We start from the raw sequence: 18857 nt of genomic DNA, 5'->3' as shown, positions 1-18857 counted from the left end.
ATCTATGGAAAAACCAGCTGCCGGTCATCAGGAGTCATTCCCTGTGGTTTCAGGAGCCGGCAAGCCCCCCTCCTGAGGTCCTAAGTCTCTTGCATCCCTGTATTATTTTTACCTTATCTCCTACCTTTGGCCTTTGTATATTGAAGATATTCTGTTACTCTGGTTCTAAGGATAATTTAGAAATCAAAACTTGAGCATAGATCTGATAATGACCTGCTCCAGCATTTTATCATTACAACCCAAGTTAACATAATGTCTGTTTGGATTTTAATGACTAGGAAAAGCTAAAAAAAGTCACTTGGTTGGAAGCTCTTCGCAAGTATCTAATTAGGCTAGAGTTGTGCTTTCTGCAAAATGAAGCAATGTGATCCCTTCCAGCATTCCATGAACAGTTGTTTGAATCTTTTATCAGATTGGCTTTCTGCTCATGCGAAGGGGAGTAATTCTCTTTGTGTAAAAATGACTTGAAATTTAAATAAAAGTGACTTTAAAAGAAAATTAACAGGATGGGTACACCTGGATTTATGAGCATTTAAAAATAACTTTAAATATGTACACTTAGGAAAAAAAAAAGGAGATGCTTCACTTGTTCTTGGTAGATTGCCTTAGGACAGACGTAAATGCTTGTGTCTTTGATTCAAACTTAGTTAAATTTGACAAGAGATGGGTTTTAGGTCTCCCTGGTAACTACAAACAGCTTTTAGTACTTTATTTCAGGAAAAAGTCTTCAGCCTGTGACGTTCATTGGCTTTGGTACGTGCCAACCTCTCTCTAGACACAAAAGCATATCTCAGACCCAGAGCTGTTTTGGCAGCAGGCAGCGAGCTCAGAGCCGATTAGGAAGCACCAGCCCCAGGAGGCAGGGGTCTGACTCCTGACTGTACGTGCAAGAGTCAAAACCAAGCCCTTCCATCCTTGTGACTGCAGTGTCTGTTCCCTACTGGGAACCTAAATGTGTGTGTGTGTGCATTTCTTGTAAAGGTATGTAATTTGTTTATAAATTTCTTTTGTGCTTTTGAAAGATGGCAGGCTCCCAGTCATAAGAAGAGAAACTAGGCTAGGTATTTCAAGCGGGAAGGGATTGAATAAAAGGATTTGGGTTTGAGCTGTTTTGGAAAGGCGAGGAAAGCAAGGAAGGACAGCTCCTGCAGAACCCCTGCCCTGCTCCACAGCATTACAGAGCCTGTGGGTCCTGTCCATTTGCCCCTGTGTAGCCGGGGAGTGGTTAAAAGCACTGACTGTTGTCACTGCTACAGTTGGAGCCAGTGCTGCTGCCACAGCCAGAAGCAGAATCCCCACTACCTGCCTTCTGATCTTGCACCAGCGCCCCCTACTGGCAGAACCTAAACAGAACCCCTGCTGGCAAGGATTCTGAGAATTGCAGTTTCCACTCCTCCAGCATCTGAGATGCAATACAAAGTATAGAGGACTGACAATATGTGGTCTGGATGGTATCGTAGTGCTTTAGAAACTAAGTTATCATAGCACTTTAACCACTTAAACATTTACTTTATTTTACTTTACTTTATTCTATTTATTTTTTATTTTTTATTTTTGCGGTACGCGGGCCTCTCACTGTTGTGGCCTCTCCCATTGCGGAGCACAGGCTCCGGACGTGCAGGCTCAGCGGCCATGGCTCACGGGCCCAGCCGCTCCGCAGCATGTGGGATCTTCCCGGACCAGGGCACGAACCCGTGTCCCCTGCATCGGCAGGTGGACTCTCAACCACTGCGCCACCAGGGAAGCCCTAAACATTTATTTTAAATTAATTTTATTGTGATACAAAAAAATCCTTTTTGACGATTTCTTTTATGGGAGAGTGAAAAAGATCACTGTTTTTTTTAAAATAAATTTATTTCTTTTTTATTTATTTATTCTTGGCTGCATTGGGTCTTTGTTGCTGCGCACGGGCTTTCTCTAGTTGCGGAGAGCGAGGGCTACTCCTCGTTGCGGTGCACGAGCTTCTCATTGCGGTGGCTTCTCTTGTGGTGGAGCACGGCCCCTAGGTGTGTGGGCTTCAGTAGTTGTGGCTCGCGGGATCTAGAGCACAGGCTCAGTAGTTGTGGCGCACGGGCTTAGTTGCTCCACGGCATGTGGGATCTTCCTGGACCAGGGATCGAACCCGTGTTCCCTGCATTGGCAGGCGGATTCTTAACCGCTGTGCCACCAGGGAAATCCAAGATCACTGGTTTTATATTAGAGAATATCTTTGTGTTTAAAGAGTATTTCGGGGTATTTTAATTCACACAATTCAAAAGCAGCTAAGTATGTTCATAAAGGGATAGCTCTTGCTGGGCCTTGCTGTGTCATCTATGAAAACCATTCCTTTATCTTTAGTTAACCAAGTTATCTGAAGCTCAGCTGGAGGATTTGAGAGGTTATATTTGACACTGGCTGACATTTTTCTGTGTCAAAATGCTTTCTCTGGTGGTTAAATCACCTGTTTGACCTCTGAGGTTTTATATACTTTAATTGCATCCTTTATGTGTTTAATTCTAATGGGAAATGATTTCAGATAAATAATCATCTGCAAGTTTACTTAAAATGAAATTGCTCTGCTTTGGAAAACCAGTACCTACATTGACAATAAATCTCTTTTAAGTTACTGCTACTATGCATATATGTGTATATTCTTACTTCTTTAATCTCCATAAATCTTTTCAGTAAGTCTATGAAGTGAGCCAGCTACTACTGATCCCAGTTTTTTTTTCCAGCTGTGTTAGTCGACAGGTCATTAGCTGTAGAATCAAGACAAGTCAGGTTCTATAAATAACTATTATTACAGTTTGCTTATGAATATGTATCTATAAGACCACTCACAATTCCTATTCCAACAGCATTAATTTTCTCATCATGCTACAGTCTCGAGCAGTGGTCTTCACACTGAGGCAAGCATACCATTTGGAGGTGTGCAGAGAAAATCACAAGGTAGAGGGCCTGGCTACTTTGAAGGGAATCAGTTTTCAGAGCCTCAACGCACATATGTCCAAAATGGATCTGTCTGAGGATATGTACATGATGAGGATACAGGTCTTTTCCTAATATCCTTCTCCCCCTTTGCGGAAGGACTCCTACGTCTCTTCCATCTTCCTATGATGTATTGACCTGGGGTTTGAAAACCTGTGGGGAACCAAACAGTGGGACAGTTTGGAATATTGGTAAGAAAGTAACTAAGAAAGAAAGTAAATACCCTAATGATTTGATTAAACAACTTTGTGTAAGTCTGGTGGTTTCCGTTTCTTTCCTGACAGCAAGACTGTAGGAGTCTTAAATGGCATGTTGGTTAATAGAAAAGTTAAAAATAATTTTGGTGATAGATTATTCTGTAAATCTTGGCATTGAGAAGGAAGCAAAAGGATTGAGTAACAATACTGTAACAAAACTCTCTCCATTCCCATTAATTTATTTATACAGACAAGTTTTCTTGGCACATAAATTTATAAAAATGAAGAACAGGAATAGAATTGATGTTGAGCCCTAACTCATTCTAGTAATAAAAAGTCTTCAACCACAGATTACATGAACTAAGCGGAAAACCCCGGGCTTTTTTAACATTCTTCTAGAAAAGGGGCAGTGCATTTCCAACAAAATTTTACTCCTGAGTAATAATTCTTTTTCAAGATTCATCATATGTTATGTTTTTGTCAATTGTGTTCTAAAAGCAACTGTTATAACCCAATCAGAAAGGATTCTAATAGTTAGAAACATTGTCACAGAAAAAAATGTTAATTAAACGTCAATTTATGTACATAATTTATTACATGCAGAAGTATTTATTTACCTGTCCATTAACATAATACACATTAACACAAAACACATTTTCTACATAAAATATTAGGATATATGTATGTGGGAATGAAAATAAGAATTCAAAGAGAAAACAGATTAGTGTCAAATTTTAGGCTATTGAAGAACTTGTTTTCACTGGATGATGGTAGGCGTCACGTGGCTATAGTACTCTATCAGATACAGTTGAAAGAACGATTGAAAAATGTCAGCCTTTGTAATGTACTGAAAATTACATCCATGGCAGATAGTGAAACTGATAAAGAAGACGTTTATATATCACTGTAGAAATATCTATGCGATACACTTAAAATTTTTATTTAAAGAGCACGTGAGCAAAAATGTTTAAGGATCACTGGTCTGGACAGATGATCAGGTGTCTTGAGGGTAAGCATTGCCACACGTCTCCGTCTCCCATGTGTTTTCTTTGTTTTCCCAGTTTGACCTCGTGTGTGTCAATGCGTGGATGCTGGACCTCACACAAGCGATCCTAAACCTGGGCTTCCTGGCCGGGGCATTCACCTTGGGCTATGCAGCGGACAGGTAGGCATGGGTATGGCAGCCAGTTTACATCTAGAAAATGATGTGTACCTATGGAGAGGAAGATGTTTCATGTTAACTATTAGAAAACTATTCTTGCTAATTTTGGAAAAAAATCGGAATTCCTCCACTAAGGACATTCATACCTGTTGGGCTGCACTAATGCCTTCCTTTGTAAGCTTCGTCTCCTCACCCCTTGAACTGTACAAAAGGTTGGGGCTGCTCCCCTTGGGTCTGAATGCATCTGAGAGGAAACACAGAGCAGCGAGGCCGTGACTTCATGGCGGGGCCCACGGCTGGCTGCTTGGATGCCGTGGAGGTGATTCCATGGGCTTCGGTAACTCGCTGATCGCGGTTTGATGAATTCAGTCATAAGGTCGCCCCCTTACAAATTTGTTTCATTTAATTAAAACAAATTTTTGTATTTAGTCTACAAATTAAAAACTGCAAAAAAAAAAGTTTTCCAAAAACCATGAAAAGAATTTGATCTATTCTTGAAGATCCATAAATACACAAATATACCAGTTAATGGCAGACACAAAGTGAGTGTATATATTCAAGACAGTCGTGCTCTCTCTTCAAATATCCCCGTTTCGGACATTATTGATGTAGGTTATTGTACTCCTGTTTAACTGTCCCTTTATCCCAGTTCTCAGTATGAACAGACTTGCAGTGATTTAACAATTCTCCCTGTCCCCCGTGTCTGGCTTACCGTTGCTCCCAGCACTCCAGCCCAGCATCAGTGGGTCAGCGTGACCCTGCTCGCAGTGGGCAGGGCTGGGAGTGTCTCTTGCAGAGCTGAGAACAGCAGTTAATTGGAGAATTCAAGACAAAATGCCCCCAATCCTGTAGGCAGTTGGTGGTCTGCACTTGACCAGACCAGGACTTCAAAATGGGTAGCACCTTTGGTTCCTGTCCCTTCCTCTGTCGTCTTTTTCTTGTGTTGTCCCCCAGCCCTCCTCGGCATGTGACGTCCTCCTTAATCCTCTGTGTCTGGTGCTCTCTCCCTCTCTTTTATCTGTGTCTTTCCTACTGTTTCTCCTTACAGCCTTTTCAATTCATTTTTCCTTCCTTAATCTTCCGCACACAGCCCTCTCTTTCCTAACTGGCTGCCATTTGGAATTGAGTTACAGATTTTCAATATGTATTTCTTTCATTTTGCCGTTACTCTTCCTAATTTAAGCATTAGGTTTTGCTTCTTCGGCATGTTTCTCTTTCACAGCCAATCAACATATCTTCAAACTAAAGTAACTTGACCAAAGGAGGGGGCTTTTCCTACCTGTGTTCCAGGAGGGGCTGAGCATCTGTCCTCAGGTGTGACCCGGTACTTTGGGGAGGAAGACAGAGCCGTGAATAATGCTGCCTCACCTCGGGGCTGACCATCTTTCAGCTCCTTCAATCTCTTATGTTCTTGAAGGAAAGGGCAAGAAGCAATTTAGTAGGTCCTATATCTGTGAGAGGAGAGTGGGAAGGGCAGTGAGTGAACTTAAAAACCTAGGTAAACCGAGACTCCTTGTGTCTCCACTCTGAAGCGAGATGCTGTGTGAATTTGTTGGAAATTTCTATGGGAAAATGTCTTTGAATCAAATCTCTCAAAGGTCGTTGATGACAGGGCTTCACCAGCCAATAATCTGGCACAGCTATACTGAACCACTTAGCATCAGACTCTCAGAATATTGCCGGCGGTGACCTGTGTCTTTTGCCTAAGCGCTTTAATAATGGCTACGTAAATGGTGAAAGTAAAACACAAAACTTAAGAACAAATCACATTTATTGTGAACTTGACAGTTTGTAAAGGGCTTTCACATTAGCATCTCAGTTTGGTCTCTACAACCTCACTGTAGAAAAGATAAAAGAAAAAAATAAATCACAAGCAAACAAACAAAACCTGCATCTTGAATTGCTTAAGGAATTCACCCAAAGTTGCGTGACTTGAGCCAGAAGGCCAGGCCTTCTGGCTGTCATGATCATTTTGGCTTCTTTCTGTCCCTTTCTCCTCTGACCCCACCCACAGAAATGCTAGGAAGTGTCCAAGCTGTGCCACTGGAGTGACTGTATGGGAAAAGAACGTTGTAATGGAGAGGGTCATCTCTTTGGAAACTGCAATCCCAAAGGATGCATTCCACGCTTTAAATTTTGTAATGTCATTTCAGAGGCATATGTTTTCATTTGCCCTGGCTTTGCTATAAAACAAAGCGTAGCATTTTCAGCAGTCCTTGACATGGTAATAATGAACCTATAAAGGACACAAATTCTGCACTTAAGCCTACTTTAACAACACTTGCAGTGAGAGTCTTCTCATTGTGTTGAAGAAAACGTTTAAGGTAATCTCATCCTTTCTCTTTCTCCAAAAGGTACGGCCGAATAGTCATTTACTTAATATCCTGTTTCGGCGTTGGCATTGCTGGTGTTGTGGTGGCATTTGCACCCAACTTCCCTGTGTTTGTGGTCTTCCGCTTCCTACAAGGCGTGTTTGGAAAGGGAACGTGGATGACTTGCTACGTGATTGGTAAGACCTGGCTACGCCTCCTTGTCTGTTTGAGAACCAGGGTTAGGTGGGTGAGAAGTGCCGCTGGTCAGCCTTCCTCCAGCAAGTATGGTGAGGCTTCACTGCTGCAACGTTATTTCTGCAAATGGGAGGATGCAGGGGCAAGATGCTGACTCTTTAGAAATTAAAGTTCCATCTTGTTTTGGGAACCAAGTATGGACTCTCACCAAATACTGGGGTGAACCACTTTCTAGCACGGCCATACTGTTATCACATGGTTTCTTGCTTTGTTTTCTTAGAGATCAATCTTTAGAAAAACTTCAGTAGTTCCTTGAAACTTCTTTTTTTTTTTTTTTTTTGGCTGTGCCATGTGGATTGTGGGATCTTAGTTCCCTGAACAGGGATTTAACCCAGGCGCTCAGCAGTGAAAGCACAGAGTCCTAACCGCTGGACCACCAGGGAATTCCCCCTTGAAACCTTTTTAAAGCATTTTCCATGTATTTCTGTGATACAGTTTGAGGTAACATTGCTGTGCTCTCAAATATTATTTCTTTAATTCTATTGCTTCCGCACAAGTGGAGAACTTTTTGCCGTGCAGGAGATATGACCTGAAAATAAGAAGTTCATTTGTAACCCTTTGCTATCTTCCATACCTAGAAAGTTGGACGTCTGAGTGTGAAGGAGAGAAAAACTTCTCTTTGCTCCTATTACTGGGGAAGGTCCTGGCTGCTACCTTTCCAGTAGTGTCTGGGATAGGCACCCACTCTAAGTCGTGGTGGATTTGTGACCAGGGAAATATGAAGCCTCCTTTTTGATTATCACCCCAGATCTGTGAGCTTCCACTCACTTCTGTTACTGCTGGACAGCCCCTCTTTGGGGTGCCCACTTTGGGGACCCTTTGAATATCTTTTTGTGGGCGAGGAAGGAGAGAGAGAGCTGGGGGGACTGATGGTTGATGGCTGGGGCAGAAGGGATAACTTTGGACTATGAAGCGTTTTTAAGGAGACCCCAGTCTAGGTGAGTTTTCCTAGTTGTGATCTTAGGGCAGCAATAAGGTAACATATGCCAAGATGATCAGAATGGAGTTAGGGACAGATAGAAACGGATCAGCAGGAGGGGAGGGGAGGAAAGGATGCCAACAGTAAAATTCCTCATGTGATTTTCAAAGAAATATCACACAAATGAAAGGTCCGACACTGTGGAGAGAATTATCATTTGATAGAAACTCTCTTGTGATAGTGAAAAATTTATCTGTAGAATCTAATGTTCATGATGAATCACCTAAAGAGACTGTAATATGCAAATCTTTAAAGACTGTGATAAAATCTAGCCACTTTATTATATTTATGTTTTGATACTTACAATTACTTTTCAAAATAGTCATCGTCTAAGCTTTCCTAAAACCAACACGTATATTCTTTGTGTACCCGGAAGGGTGCTAGGCTGGGTGTGTAGGAGGATGGCACGTGCTTGTTGATAACGCAGAGAAGAGGGGGAGAGGAAGGGACCTGAGCTGTCTGGGAAGCACATCCCCATCAGGGCAGTGCCTAAGGAAGCTTTGGGATCTTTGAGAGTCCTGTATAGTATTCTAGCGCCGCTGATGGATGGATGTCACAGGTGTAACGTCTGTGTTTGTGTGTTTGTCTGTTTGTTTTGGAGCTGGTCTTGAGCTTCCCTAACCTCTCTGTTTGTTTTCCTTCAGTGACAGAAATAGTAGGTTCAAAACAAAGGAGGATTGTGGGAATAGTGATTCAGATGTTCTTCACCCTTGGAATCATAATTCTCCCTGGAATTGCCTACTTTATCCCCAACTGGCAAGGGATCCAGCTAGCCATCACGCTGCCCAACTTCCTCTTCCTCCTTTATTACTGGTAATGTGGTTTTGGTCATTATCAAATTTATTCTTATTTCACAGAAATGTAGAATCTATGCTTCCAAACCAACACGAAAACGAAGGCGAGATTTTCTAACATCTCCAGAATGGCTATGGGCTTTGCGAATTTCTAGAGATGATTTATTGGTTTTTGACTAATAGTTATTATTAAATTAAGAAAATTGAAAAACACCTTTAAAATAGAGTATTAATTATGTTTTATTATTCTGTAATCTTTTTATGAAAACTACAAGGCAACAAACCATATCTGCCAGTATGTCAACATGCAGTTTAAATGCAGTGAACAAGATTTGCTTGTCTGTATGTTTTATTAAGCTAATTAATGGGACTCAGGAATTCTCAGGGGAATAAGAAAATGTGAAGAGCATCAGAAAATTAAGTTATCGGAAAGCTACAGGTTTGTGCATTTGACTCCTATTAGAATGAACATATTTTAATCATCCTCTAATCTAATTTTAATATATGAGCAAACCAGTTTACGTAAATTGGGTTCTTGACCTTTTCCTAAATGTTCATTAAATCCCAGTTTTTTTCATCTTCGTAATTGAGGACTGCATATTCTAAGACAGCCTTCTCGCAAGAGCAATGTAATATTGATTATTTTTATCGTAAGCAATGATTCAATTATCAAGTGAGCATTTTTTCCCATCCGTTATAAACTTGCAAAGATAATCTATGTTTCAGAGAGCCAGTTCTAAGCTCTCAGAATCTCTGAAACATGTATCTGATCGCAAGATCCATTTCAATAGAGAAATTCAAGTCATAAACTTTTAAGTTTTGAGATACGCAGGCATAACTCAAGACTTCTTTTCACCAGGGTGGTTCCTGAATCTCCCCGCTGGCTGATTACTCGGAAGAAAGGAGATAAAGCATTAAAAATTCTGAGGAGCATCGCGAAATGCAATGGGAAATATCTCTCGCCAAATTACTCGGAGGTAATCTTACATATTACTAGTAACAAGTATTGTTAAAGTGGGTGAATTAATTTGTCACTTATGCACATATTATCAAATATATGACTAATCATTTTTAGTTTGACTTTAAAAAAACCTTGGGAAGAATCATGTGGTGTATTAAAGAAGAAATAATTGCAAAGTTGTAATAGCATTATAATTGAGGTGAATTGGTCATTTAATCCATATTTTAATAGTTGCACCAAGTTACTTGAACTACTATACTTGAATCACCTACTGTAGGCCCCATAGTAATTAATCATTCATTCATCTTAATTGGACGAACTATAAATCTTTTCTTGACATTCAATTTAAGTCTAAAGATTTGTCTTTAAATTTAGTCTTGGAAGTATTGTCTCTGCCGACCAGAGCTTGGGCAGTAATGTAATATTTCAACCTTTAGACTTAGACATCCTGAATAATCTGCCCTCCCTCCCTCCCTTCCTCCCTTCTTTCCTTCCTTCCATCATTCCCTCCTTCCTCCAGCAAAGGCTTTTTGGGTGCCTCTGTGTCACTGCATTAAGAGAAAAGGGGGTTGTGTATTAAAAGCTCATTCTTGTCTTTTCAAAGATTTGATATGCAGCCGAAGACATATGCATGTATTTGAAGCAACACCTGAATAATTAGAGAATAACATATAAAAAAGATATGATTTTTGCTTTAGCTGAAAAGACTAAGTGAATGCAGAATAACAGAGGATTATTATAAAAGGAATATTTAAGAATAATTTTTTAAAATTTATTTAATTTATTTATTTTTGGCTGAGTTGGGTCTTCGTTGCTGCGCCCGGGCTTCTCTAGTTGCGGCGAGCAGGGCTACTCTTTGTTGCAGTGCCCGGGCTTCTCATTGCGGTGGCTTCTCTTGTTGTGGAGCACGGGCTCTAGGCACGTAGGCTTCAGTAGTTGTGGCATGTGGGCTCAGTAGTTGTGGCGCGTGGGCTTAGTTGCTCCGTGACATGTGGGATCTTCCCAGACCAGGGATCGAACCTGTGTCCCCTGCATTGGCAGGCCGATTCTTAACCACCTCAATGCCAGGGAAGTCCATAAGAAGAATTTTTAAATGTTTAATATTAATATTGCTAACATCGTTTTCTTTTGTAGCATTCAGTTTGTCTTGCTAGAAACGTTCTGATAAAAATGGGTTTGTGGGTTGTATTGTCAACTCCCCAGCTTCCTAGCTCCCCAGAACCTGGTCGGTTATTTTCGGATTTCTACCTTCTTCTTTCACTCTTACATTAAGTAACAAGCAGTAGGCTCTGTGTATACAAAGGTTTCAACTGACCAATTGTCACTGTTGGAAGTAGATTAATGATTTACCTTGAGGTTTACAGGTCATAAAATATATGGTAAAGATAAAACGTGATCGGTTCCAACCATGAAGACTAGTTGATCCTTGTCAGTCTTTGACTGAGAACATTTGAGCTGTGCTTCTAGGGAAAATAACATCCCACTGCCCTCTCAGCTTGCTCTGGTCACACGAGCCATTGGTCTGCACAGCTGGATCAAATGAATGATACTTTGTACTCAGTTTTAATGGCCAAATGAGTATTTTTGCTATTCATTCATCAGTATCCTGAAGACGTTGCACGTAGTCCCAGAGCTAAGCATGTGTAAGATCTAAATCAAGGTTTTAAGAGTGTAGAAAACATAGTGTGTGCTGATGGCTTATGAAAGAAGATGCTGCATTAACCGTGCACGTTGTGTGTTATCATGAGTGTTGCTGAGAAGCCAGAGGATGATTGCCAAAATAGCTGCTATTCCACATCCTATGAGTGTCCAGTCCAACACCCACTGACCCGCTTCGAATTCATGAGCAGGATAGAGATCATTTCAGCAGGGAAGTACTTAAATGCTCTACATCATTGTGATTGTAAATGATCGGGAACTATGGATCCGATGGCTTCCAAGACACTTGAACTCTAGTTTTTAGCAGTTAGATGATCTCCATTTGAAAGTCAGGATTGGTGAGACTTCAGTTTCTCCAGGACTTCAGTTACTCTAGGATCCTAGCTACCACTGTGGGCATAGGATCCTAGTGATAGGTGTTGTGATAGGTTGATAGGCCTCTTCGGTCTTTTTTTAATCCATAGGTTTTCTTTTTCTAGCAACTTTTTTAGCAACTTTGGTGGAGAATGCTACGGGGTTTTCTCTCTGTTGAGTTTTCTGAAGTCCAAATTTCACTGATTACATCTCTTCGGATCCTTTAACGTGACCCTTTGTCTTGTATTCCCTGTGATGGAATACAACTAAATAGAACTAAATTGGCAGTTAGATCTAGAGTTAAGCAAGTTCAGGTTTGTCATTTTGGGCGTGACTACTTCATAAGTGGCTTTGTACATTTCCATTAAGAGACACCTAGTGTCTCTGTGCCTCTCTATTCTTTTGTGATGTTAGCTGCCACTGATAATCATTGCCTGGATTTATCCATTCATCGGAGATTGCAAATTGACAATATTCCCATTTTGTCATTATTTCTTCATGTGTTACTGGAACACTTATATCAAGACTAACTTATCCCATCAACTGAGATGACTCTGACATACAGTTCCTATAGGAAAGGCAGGATATAGGCATAATTCTTTCTTTTCAAATTAGCAAATTGGTTGCCTGAATTCTCGAAGTGATCAATGCATTGTGGGCTGTGGGGTTTTTAAGCCTCATTATGACCTCCTGGATTTATACATACTGTGTATGTTTCAGTCTTCTGCAGTTATTGTTATTATCCCACTGATGCTCAAATTGCCCCCGTCTTTGGACAGACAAGGCTCATCTTTGCTGGTTCCTGAGTCCCTCTGCCACACCTCTAGTAGTTTCTGAATGCTTCCTTGCTCATTAGCACGACAAGATTTTCCAGGCTTGTCTTGTAAGTTCCAGTCTCATGCTTGTAATCCCCTGCTTCTCAATGGGGGCTTCAAGTTTTGAAATAAATGTCTTCAAACTGACCCTGTCCATCTCCAGCCTTTAAAAATACAACCGAAGTAGAAAGGCAAAGTATTGTCTTTAAAAAGAGAAAGAATTTTAAAACGTAAAGACGTTGAAAGCACTTTGCTAATAGCTGAACTCAGTCAAATTATAGGCCAAACCATAGTTTTCTATTTCAGAGACATTAATGTTTCCACAAAACATGATAATGTGTAAAATCCCTCTTTCAGTGCTCAGAAATACTTGTAGGTAGTACAGGCATTTGACTTGAACTCCAGCACTAGCACCAAGGCAGGATCCTATTATAGTTTTGGGGGGTAATGCTATCAATTACTCCTCTTTTGGCCACTCAAGGAACTACTGCCCATGTCAACAGTAGGACCACCAGGAAGCCTTACGGTTACACAGTCACCTCACACCTTCAGAAACCCTCCGTTGCCTTAGCTGGTATCCCCGCTCTCTGGATATAATAACATCAAGGCACCCGTGCCCAAGGCTGGTTGCCCAGTGCTCTCCTTACACTTTTCACGGAACCTCTCTTTGGTAAATCCTGACTTTTGGAAGAAGTTATTACCATGTAAATGACCTCATCCCCCAAGACCTCTCCAATTCCCACCTCATCCTAGGGGTGCACATCCTAGGCTGCAGTGAAGCTAGAATGAATTAGAAAGAATCTGCTTGGTAGCAAAGCGGCCCTAGGAGATCTGGCAGGTCTACCCTCCTCTCATCACAATAGCCTCAGCCACCTCCCAACACCAGCGTGTTCCATCACTGACACCAGAGGTCCTGGTCTATTTTAGGCCCGAGATGCAGAAGTGGTGGTGGGGTACCAGTTCAGAGCAGAAGCTGTAAAGGCATCACGAGTTTCCGACAGCTCTTTTGCTCTTTCCTTCTGCTACAAGAACAGCACATCCCAAACTGGAGCTGTTCCTTCAGCGTGGGTCCAGAATGAGAAGAGCTACAACTTGGAACAGAGCTATAGCAGCTGACCTACAGCTGAGACGTGGAATGTGGCCAAGAAATCATTGTTTCCCCTGTAAACTACAGTCTGCTAAATGTGTCTCAGTAAGCTACAGAGATTTGAGGGTGTTTGTTTTTGCAGCCAAAGCTAACTAATGTAGCTGATAGTAATAGTACTGGTTCAGGTGCCAAAGTAGGGTTTGGTGATCCAACGCATTTTTTGCTATCTAGATGACGCTGGATTGTGGTAGATTAGATTATTGTTTGAAATAGTCACATCTTCCCCCTCGTTTCCAATGCATGAAGATACTTCCTGGCTCCACTGATGCGGGGCAGAACCATGTAACCTGCTCTGGTCTCCTGATGGCTGAAGTGTACGGCCTGCCCTTCGACTTCGGGCTTGGCCGTTCAGGTTGCTTTGACCAATGGTAGGTGACCAGATGTGATGCAGTAGAGTCATGAAATGTGCTTGGGCTTGATCTCTGGGCTTCAGCCAGCACTGTGAGAAGAATATTTCCAGGTTCTCCTACTGACCACATAGAAGGCTAAGAGACATTTGGAGGAAAGCTGCTCTAGCAAAGTCTCCCCAAACCTAGATCAGCAGTCTCCCAGCCAGCCCACAAATGTGTGAGCTCAATGAATGCTTATTATTTTATGCCACTCTGCTTGTTACAGAGCATTATTTATCAAAAGTCAACTGATATCCTGATTAAATAGCCATTGTCACTTACTGACCTGGATTCTACAACTACATAGGTAGTAACTCTGGCAGTAGTTTGGGTTTCATTTTTTTAAAAAAAGATTTTGAAGATGTCTCTCCCCCCGTCTTGTCTTCGTGTGGGATATGCTCATGGAAAATAGTAGGCTACAACTCTAGTTAACAAAGAGGCTCTAATACTACCGAACTGAATATGTCCGTATTTGTTGGCGATACTGTTATGTTCTGTTGACTCAAAAACCTATAAGGCTTGATTGTAATTTCCTTACTTGTATGATACGCTTATATAGTTCATTGCTCATAGCTAATCACAGTTTATTGAAATGTCAGTCGTAGATGTTACACTGATAATCATTCATGCATAAACACACTCATGGGCAATTCCCATGGTGACGTGTTTGGGTGACATCAAGAACTGATACTTGAGCTTTCTGATCGCAAAGGGGACATCATCAATATAAATGATCCCACTCTGGTGTATTTCCAAGATTGAATATATTAAAACCTCCTTAAAAAGTGTCAGGCTAATTTTTAGGTTACCTTAGTTACCAGAGAGACTTCCAACTCTTAATAGCTGCCATATTTCCTATATTTTAATGAACCGTCACAGAGGCATCAATATTGCTCCAGAGAGGGACTTTCCAGCTTTGGGAATGTCTGTTTCTGACATTTCCTTTCCAAAGGGGATTTTTATAAACATAATTTTTGTTCTTCCAAAAGAGAAACCACACCATGATTCTGGCTGTCATGAAGCTCATGTGAGTTGTGTGGTATTTTCGTCCAGTTGTGCTGTCTTTGTTAGTTTTCGTGTTTAATTATTATCTCAGACTTGAAACTTAAAAACTCTCCCGTAGAATTTATTTCAAAAGATCCAGAGAAAGTAATTTAGGCCCAGGCAGTGACCGTGTCAAGAGTGGGAAAGGTGTGAGTCTGGAAAATAGTAAAAGACAGTGGGAAAAAAAGTCTCTGGAAACTTGTACATTACTTTTCCCTAACAGAAGTAAATCTTCATTCTTTGACTTCACACAGAATAAATGATTCCAGTTCTACCAGCAAAGCCGTCATCCTTAACATGACATGTTAAAATGATTGGTTTCATATGCCACCACCTTAGCTTTAATTTAGAATATTCTTGAATGCATAAAAAAGTCAGGACACTTCATATGCTAAACAGAAAATGGATCTTTGGAGCTGAGAAATAATTTAATAGTACTCTAGTTAAATCCATTTTTGGAAACAGCCTGAGTTCTATAAATGGGCTATATTTCAATTCTAATTAGTTCCCATGTCTTTAACTTTTTGAAAATAAGACAATATTGCATGAATAGGGAAGAATGTTTATGCTACAATTTAAAAAGCCATAAAAACAGCAGTGAAGGGTCGTTGAATCCAGAGCGAGTTCCTTTCCCAAGCTGGGTGAGTAGATAGTGAGTTTATTCCACTAAAGGAAATTCGGCCTAAAATCTTCCAGGTCAGTGGGCTCTCATTTCACCTGTACAGATCTTGAGGGAGAGTGATCCAGAGCATCACATGGCTTTAACTGAGCTAGAAATACAAGTGTCTTATCCCTTAAAGAATGAGATTACAGCCGTGGAGAGGGCAAGGCAGATTTTCAGGGCAGCTCCTCAAAGAGCAGCATTTTGAGTGAGGAACCCTGGGAGACAGACCTTCTCTCCCCTTCCCTGAAATTGACCTTCCAGAGTCCCTCCTGAAATAACTGGGCTATATGCTCTTGCCACGGTCTTAAGGCTTGAGAAGTATACATCAGAACTGTGAAAGAAAAGCACTCAGCATCATTGTTACATAAATATAAATAAATATATACGTAGATATAGTGATACCAGTCAGTCCTGGTGTCTGATGACATCTTTCTAACAAGTAATTGGATCTACAGAACCCAGGACAACTCATGGACTCAGATGGTGACCAGTAGGGTGACCAGTTGTCCTTGTTTGCCCAGGACCGGGAGGATTTCTAGGATACTGAAGTCGCAAAGCTAAATCTAAAGAAAGTCTCAGGCAAGTGGGGGTGACTAGGTCAGTCCTCCCCTTCCCAGCTATGCTTAGAGAAGGATACCAAAGATGTACATTTTCTGGCTCCAAAAGCCCCTCCCAGCCCACTGGGACCCTGATCCCTATGAGAAGACAGTGGGATGCCTGGCCTGACTAGAGGATGGGACCTGGGATTTCCCGATGTCAGATGCAAGCTGCCGGGGCCCCCAGGTGGCTGCCAGGCTTCCTCTTTCTTCCTCAATCCTTAATTCTTTAAAAAAAACACACACACACACACAAAAACACAAAAAACTTTTACAGCCTTTATTTGAAGGTCTAACATGAAGTGATATTCCTTTGAAAAACACACACACTTTATTGATGCATGATTGACATGCAGAAAGCTGTACATAATTCATGTATACAACTTGCTCGATCCCCTGTTTCTACTATAGTTCTTAATCTGGACTTGAACCCTAGTTGTTCGACTGGGGCCCTGGCCCCCTGCTTACTTTCTGCCTGTTCTTTCTGTCAAAAGTGGGGTCCCACTGCTGATGTCTTTACTCATCTGTTGTCATAGAGTTAGATGTTGCCCCTTCTGACAAGTGCCTGATCTTTCTGGAGACTGCGGCTGCTGAGAACCCGTCCTCCAGGTGGGTCCCACACGGGACAGCAGTGCTGGCCCACAGGAGACCCAGGTGTCCCCTCCCCCCACTGGCCTCTCTTGGTGTACATTCTTGGTCCAGACACAGAGCCAAAGCACCTCCATTCACCTGGCCTGCTCTCCCTAAAGCTGAGATTCCAGCAAACACTGTAGGCAAAGTGATGTTGGATTATGACACAAGGGGAAGAGTTCCAAGCTCTACATAAGTGATATTTAGAGGCATGTCAACTCCTCTTCATTAGTTACAGAATCTGGGAACAATGGACTCCTCCCTTTTTCCATCTCAAAGGCTGATCCTTGCCCTTCACAACAACAGCCCTCCTGTTTGAGCCCCAGCACCCCTGTGGTGATGCAGAGAAGCATTTGCCTTTTTCTGGCCTAGCCCAGGCCCCGGTGGCATTACGAAGAAAACGAATTAAAATATCAAACAAAATGAATAAGCCACACAGGCTTATTTTATCCTGTTAATATTGATTGCTCTTTTTTGGTGAGAATTGTGAAAATGCCGACTGCGGTTATTTTAATTCTGGGTCTCTCTAATAGAATAAAAAGTGAGTTTGCTTTTGCTCTTGCCTTTTGAACACTTGCCAAGAGAATGGCCCTCTAACGCCGTCTTTGAAATCTTCATATTCTATCGTGTGAGAGAGGAAGATAGCAGCCTTTTCCAGTGTTTTGTTCCTGTGCCACTTGGCCCACTCTTGTGTTTTTGGCAAAAGCAGTCTCTGCAAATCCAAATTGCTGTGCTTCCCTACTGTGAATAAATGAGAAAATACTAGCTCTTTGTGAAAGTGTTCCCTGCTCTGGAGGCCATGATGGGTGCAACTTCCAGAACCCTGCACATCCAACTCCCTGGCAGGAATTCCCGGGCATTATTCCTAATCCAGAGCTGCTGTTGCTATGGCAGTGCTGCTTGCTAGATCTCCAGTCCATTAGGAAAACTGCCTTTTTTCAGGAAATAATCCTAGGAAAAGAGATGCAGCCTGGGTGAAATCATTTAAATTCTCCAGGGCTGGGCTTCCCTGGTGGCGCAGTGGTTGGGAGTCCGCCTGCCGATGCAGGGGACACGGGTTCGTGCCCCGGTCCGGGAGGATCCCACATGCCGCGGAGCGGCTGGGCCCGTGAGCCGTGGCCGCTGAGCCTGCGCGTCCGGAGCCTGTGCTCCGCAACGGGAGAGGCCGCAACAGTGAGAGGCCCGCGTACTGCAAAAAAAAAAAAAAATTCTCCAGGGCTAGGTTGATTGTTGCAGTATGCAGACATGCTCCTTTGATGTAGATAAACATGAGAAAATTGTGCTAACTAGTAACAGAGAAAACACTGGGATCTATTCGCTTCCATCCCTGGAGGTTCCCCCCAGGTAGATGGTATAAAGGTTTCAGGTGCTAGATTCTCAAGGGCTAAATCTTCCCTTCCCTGAAAAAAATAAAAATTAAGATCCATCTAACAGATGGCTGGATGAAGAACAGCCAGGTTGTGTTGCAACAGCAACACTTCTTCATGTGGGTGCAGATATGAACGGGACCAAGCCCGTGCAAGCCAGGGATGGCTAGATTTCTTGGTTTAGAACAAATAATGTGGGTCTGTGCTGTTTTCATTTTTCTTTGAATCTGGCACTATTGGAGGGAAGTATAATTTAATGTACAGAAAGGGGACCTGATGGAGAGGAAGCCTTCCTTCTTCAAATAGTGAATGTACCTTTCTTAAGGTGGCTGTATAAAGGAAGCTTTAGAGTGAAGAAGTCCTTATATCCTTCCCAGGAAAAGGACTTAGGGAACGTTGGGGGAAATGGCCTGAACCAAGGACACTCTTATGCTAGAAAAGTAGGTCTTTGTTACCATCCCTAGGAATGGGCATGGAGGGGGACCAAAGAGGAACGTTCTGGCTAACACACTCCTGCCTCGCAGCGCCTGTGACCTCAGCCCCGGAGTCGATGGAAGAACCATGC

The 18857-nt window shown here is 42.0% G+C and overlaps 1 protein-coding gene across 1 annotated transcript in view; it reads left to right on the top strand.

Moving 5' to 3' along the window:
* SLC22A3 (solute carrier family 22 member 3) overlaps positions 1–18857 on the top strand; it is an 85976-nt gene that overhangs the window by 33794 nt on the left and 33325 nt on the right. Inside the window, exons 2-5 of the mRNA XM_065888959.1 lie at positions 4226–4329; positions 6681–6835; positions 8517–8685; positions 9526–9643. Coding sequence (XP_065745031.1) covers positions 4226–4329; positions 6681–6835; positions 8517–8685; positions 9526–9643 — 546 coding nt within the window. The remainder of the gene's footprint in view (positions 1–4225; positions 4330–6680; positions 6836–8516; positions 8686–9525; positions 9644–18857) is intronic.

The sequence above is a fragment of the Phocoena phocoena genome, chromosome 12, assembly GCF_963924675.1.
Source record: "Phocoena phocoena chromosome 12, mPhoPho1.1, whole genome shotgun sequence".
In the NCBI taxonomy this organism is placed as follows: domain Eukaryota; kingdom Metazoa; phylum Chordata; class Mammalia; order Artiodactyla; family Phocoenidae; genus Phocoena; species Phocoena phocoena.
Note: the sequence above shows the minus strand (reverse complement) of the source record. Positions and strands in the feature narration are given on the sequence as shown.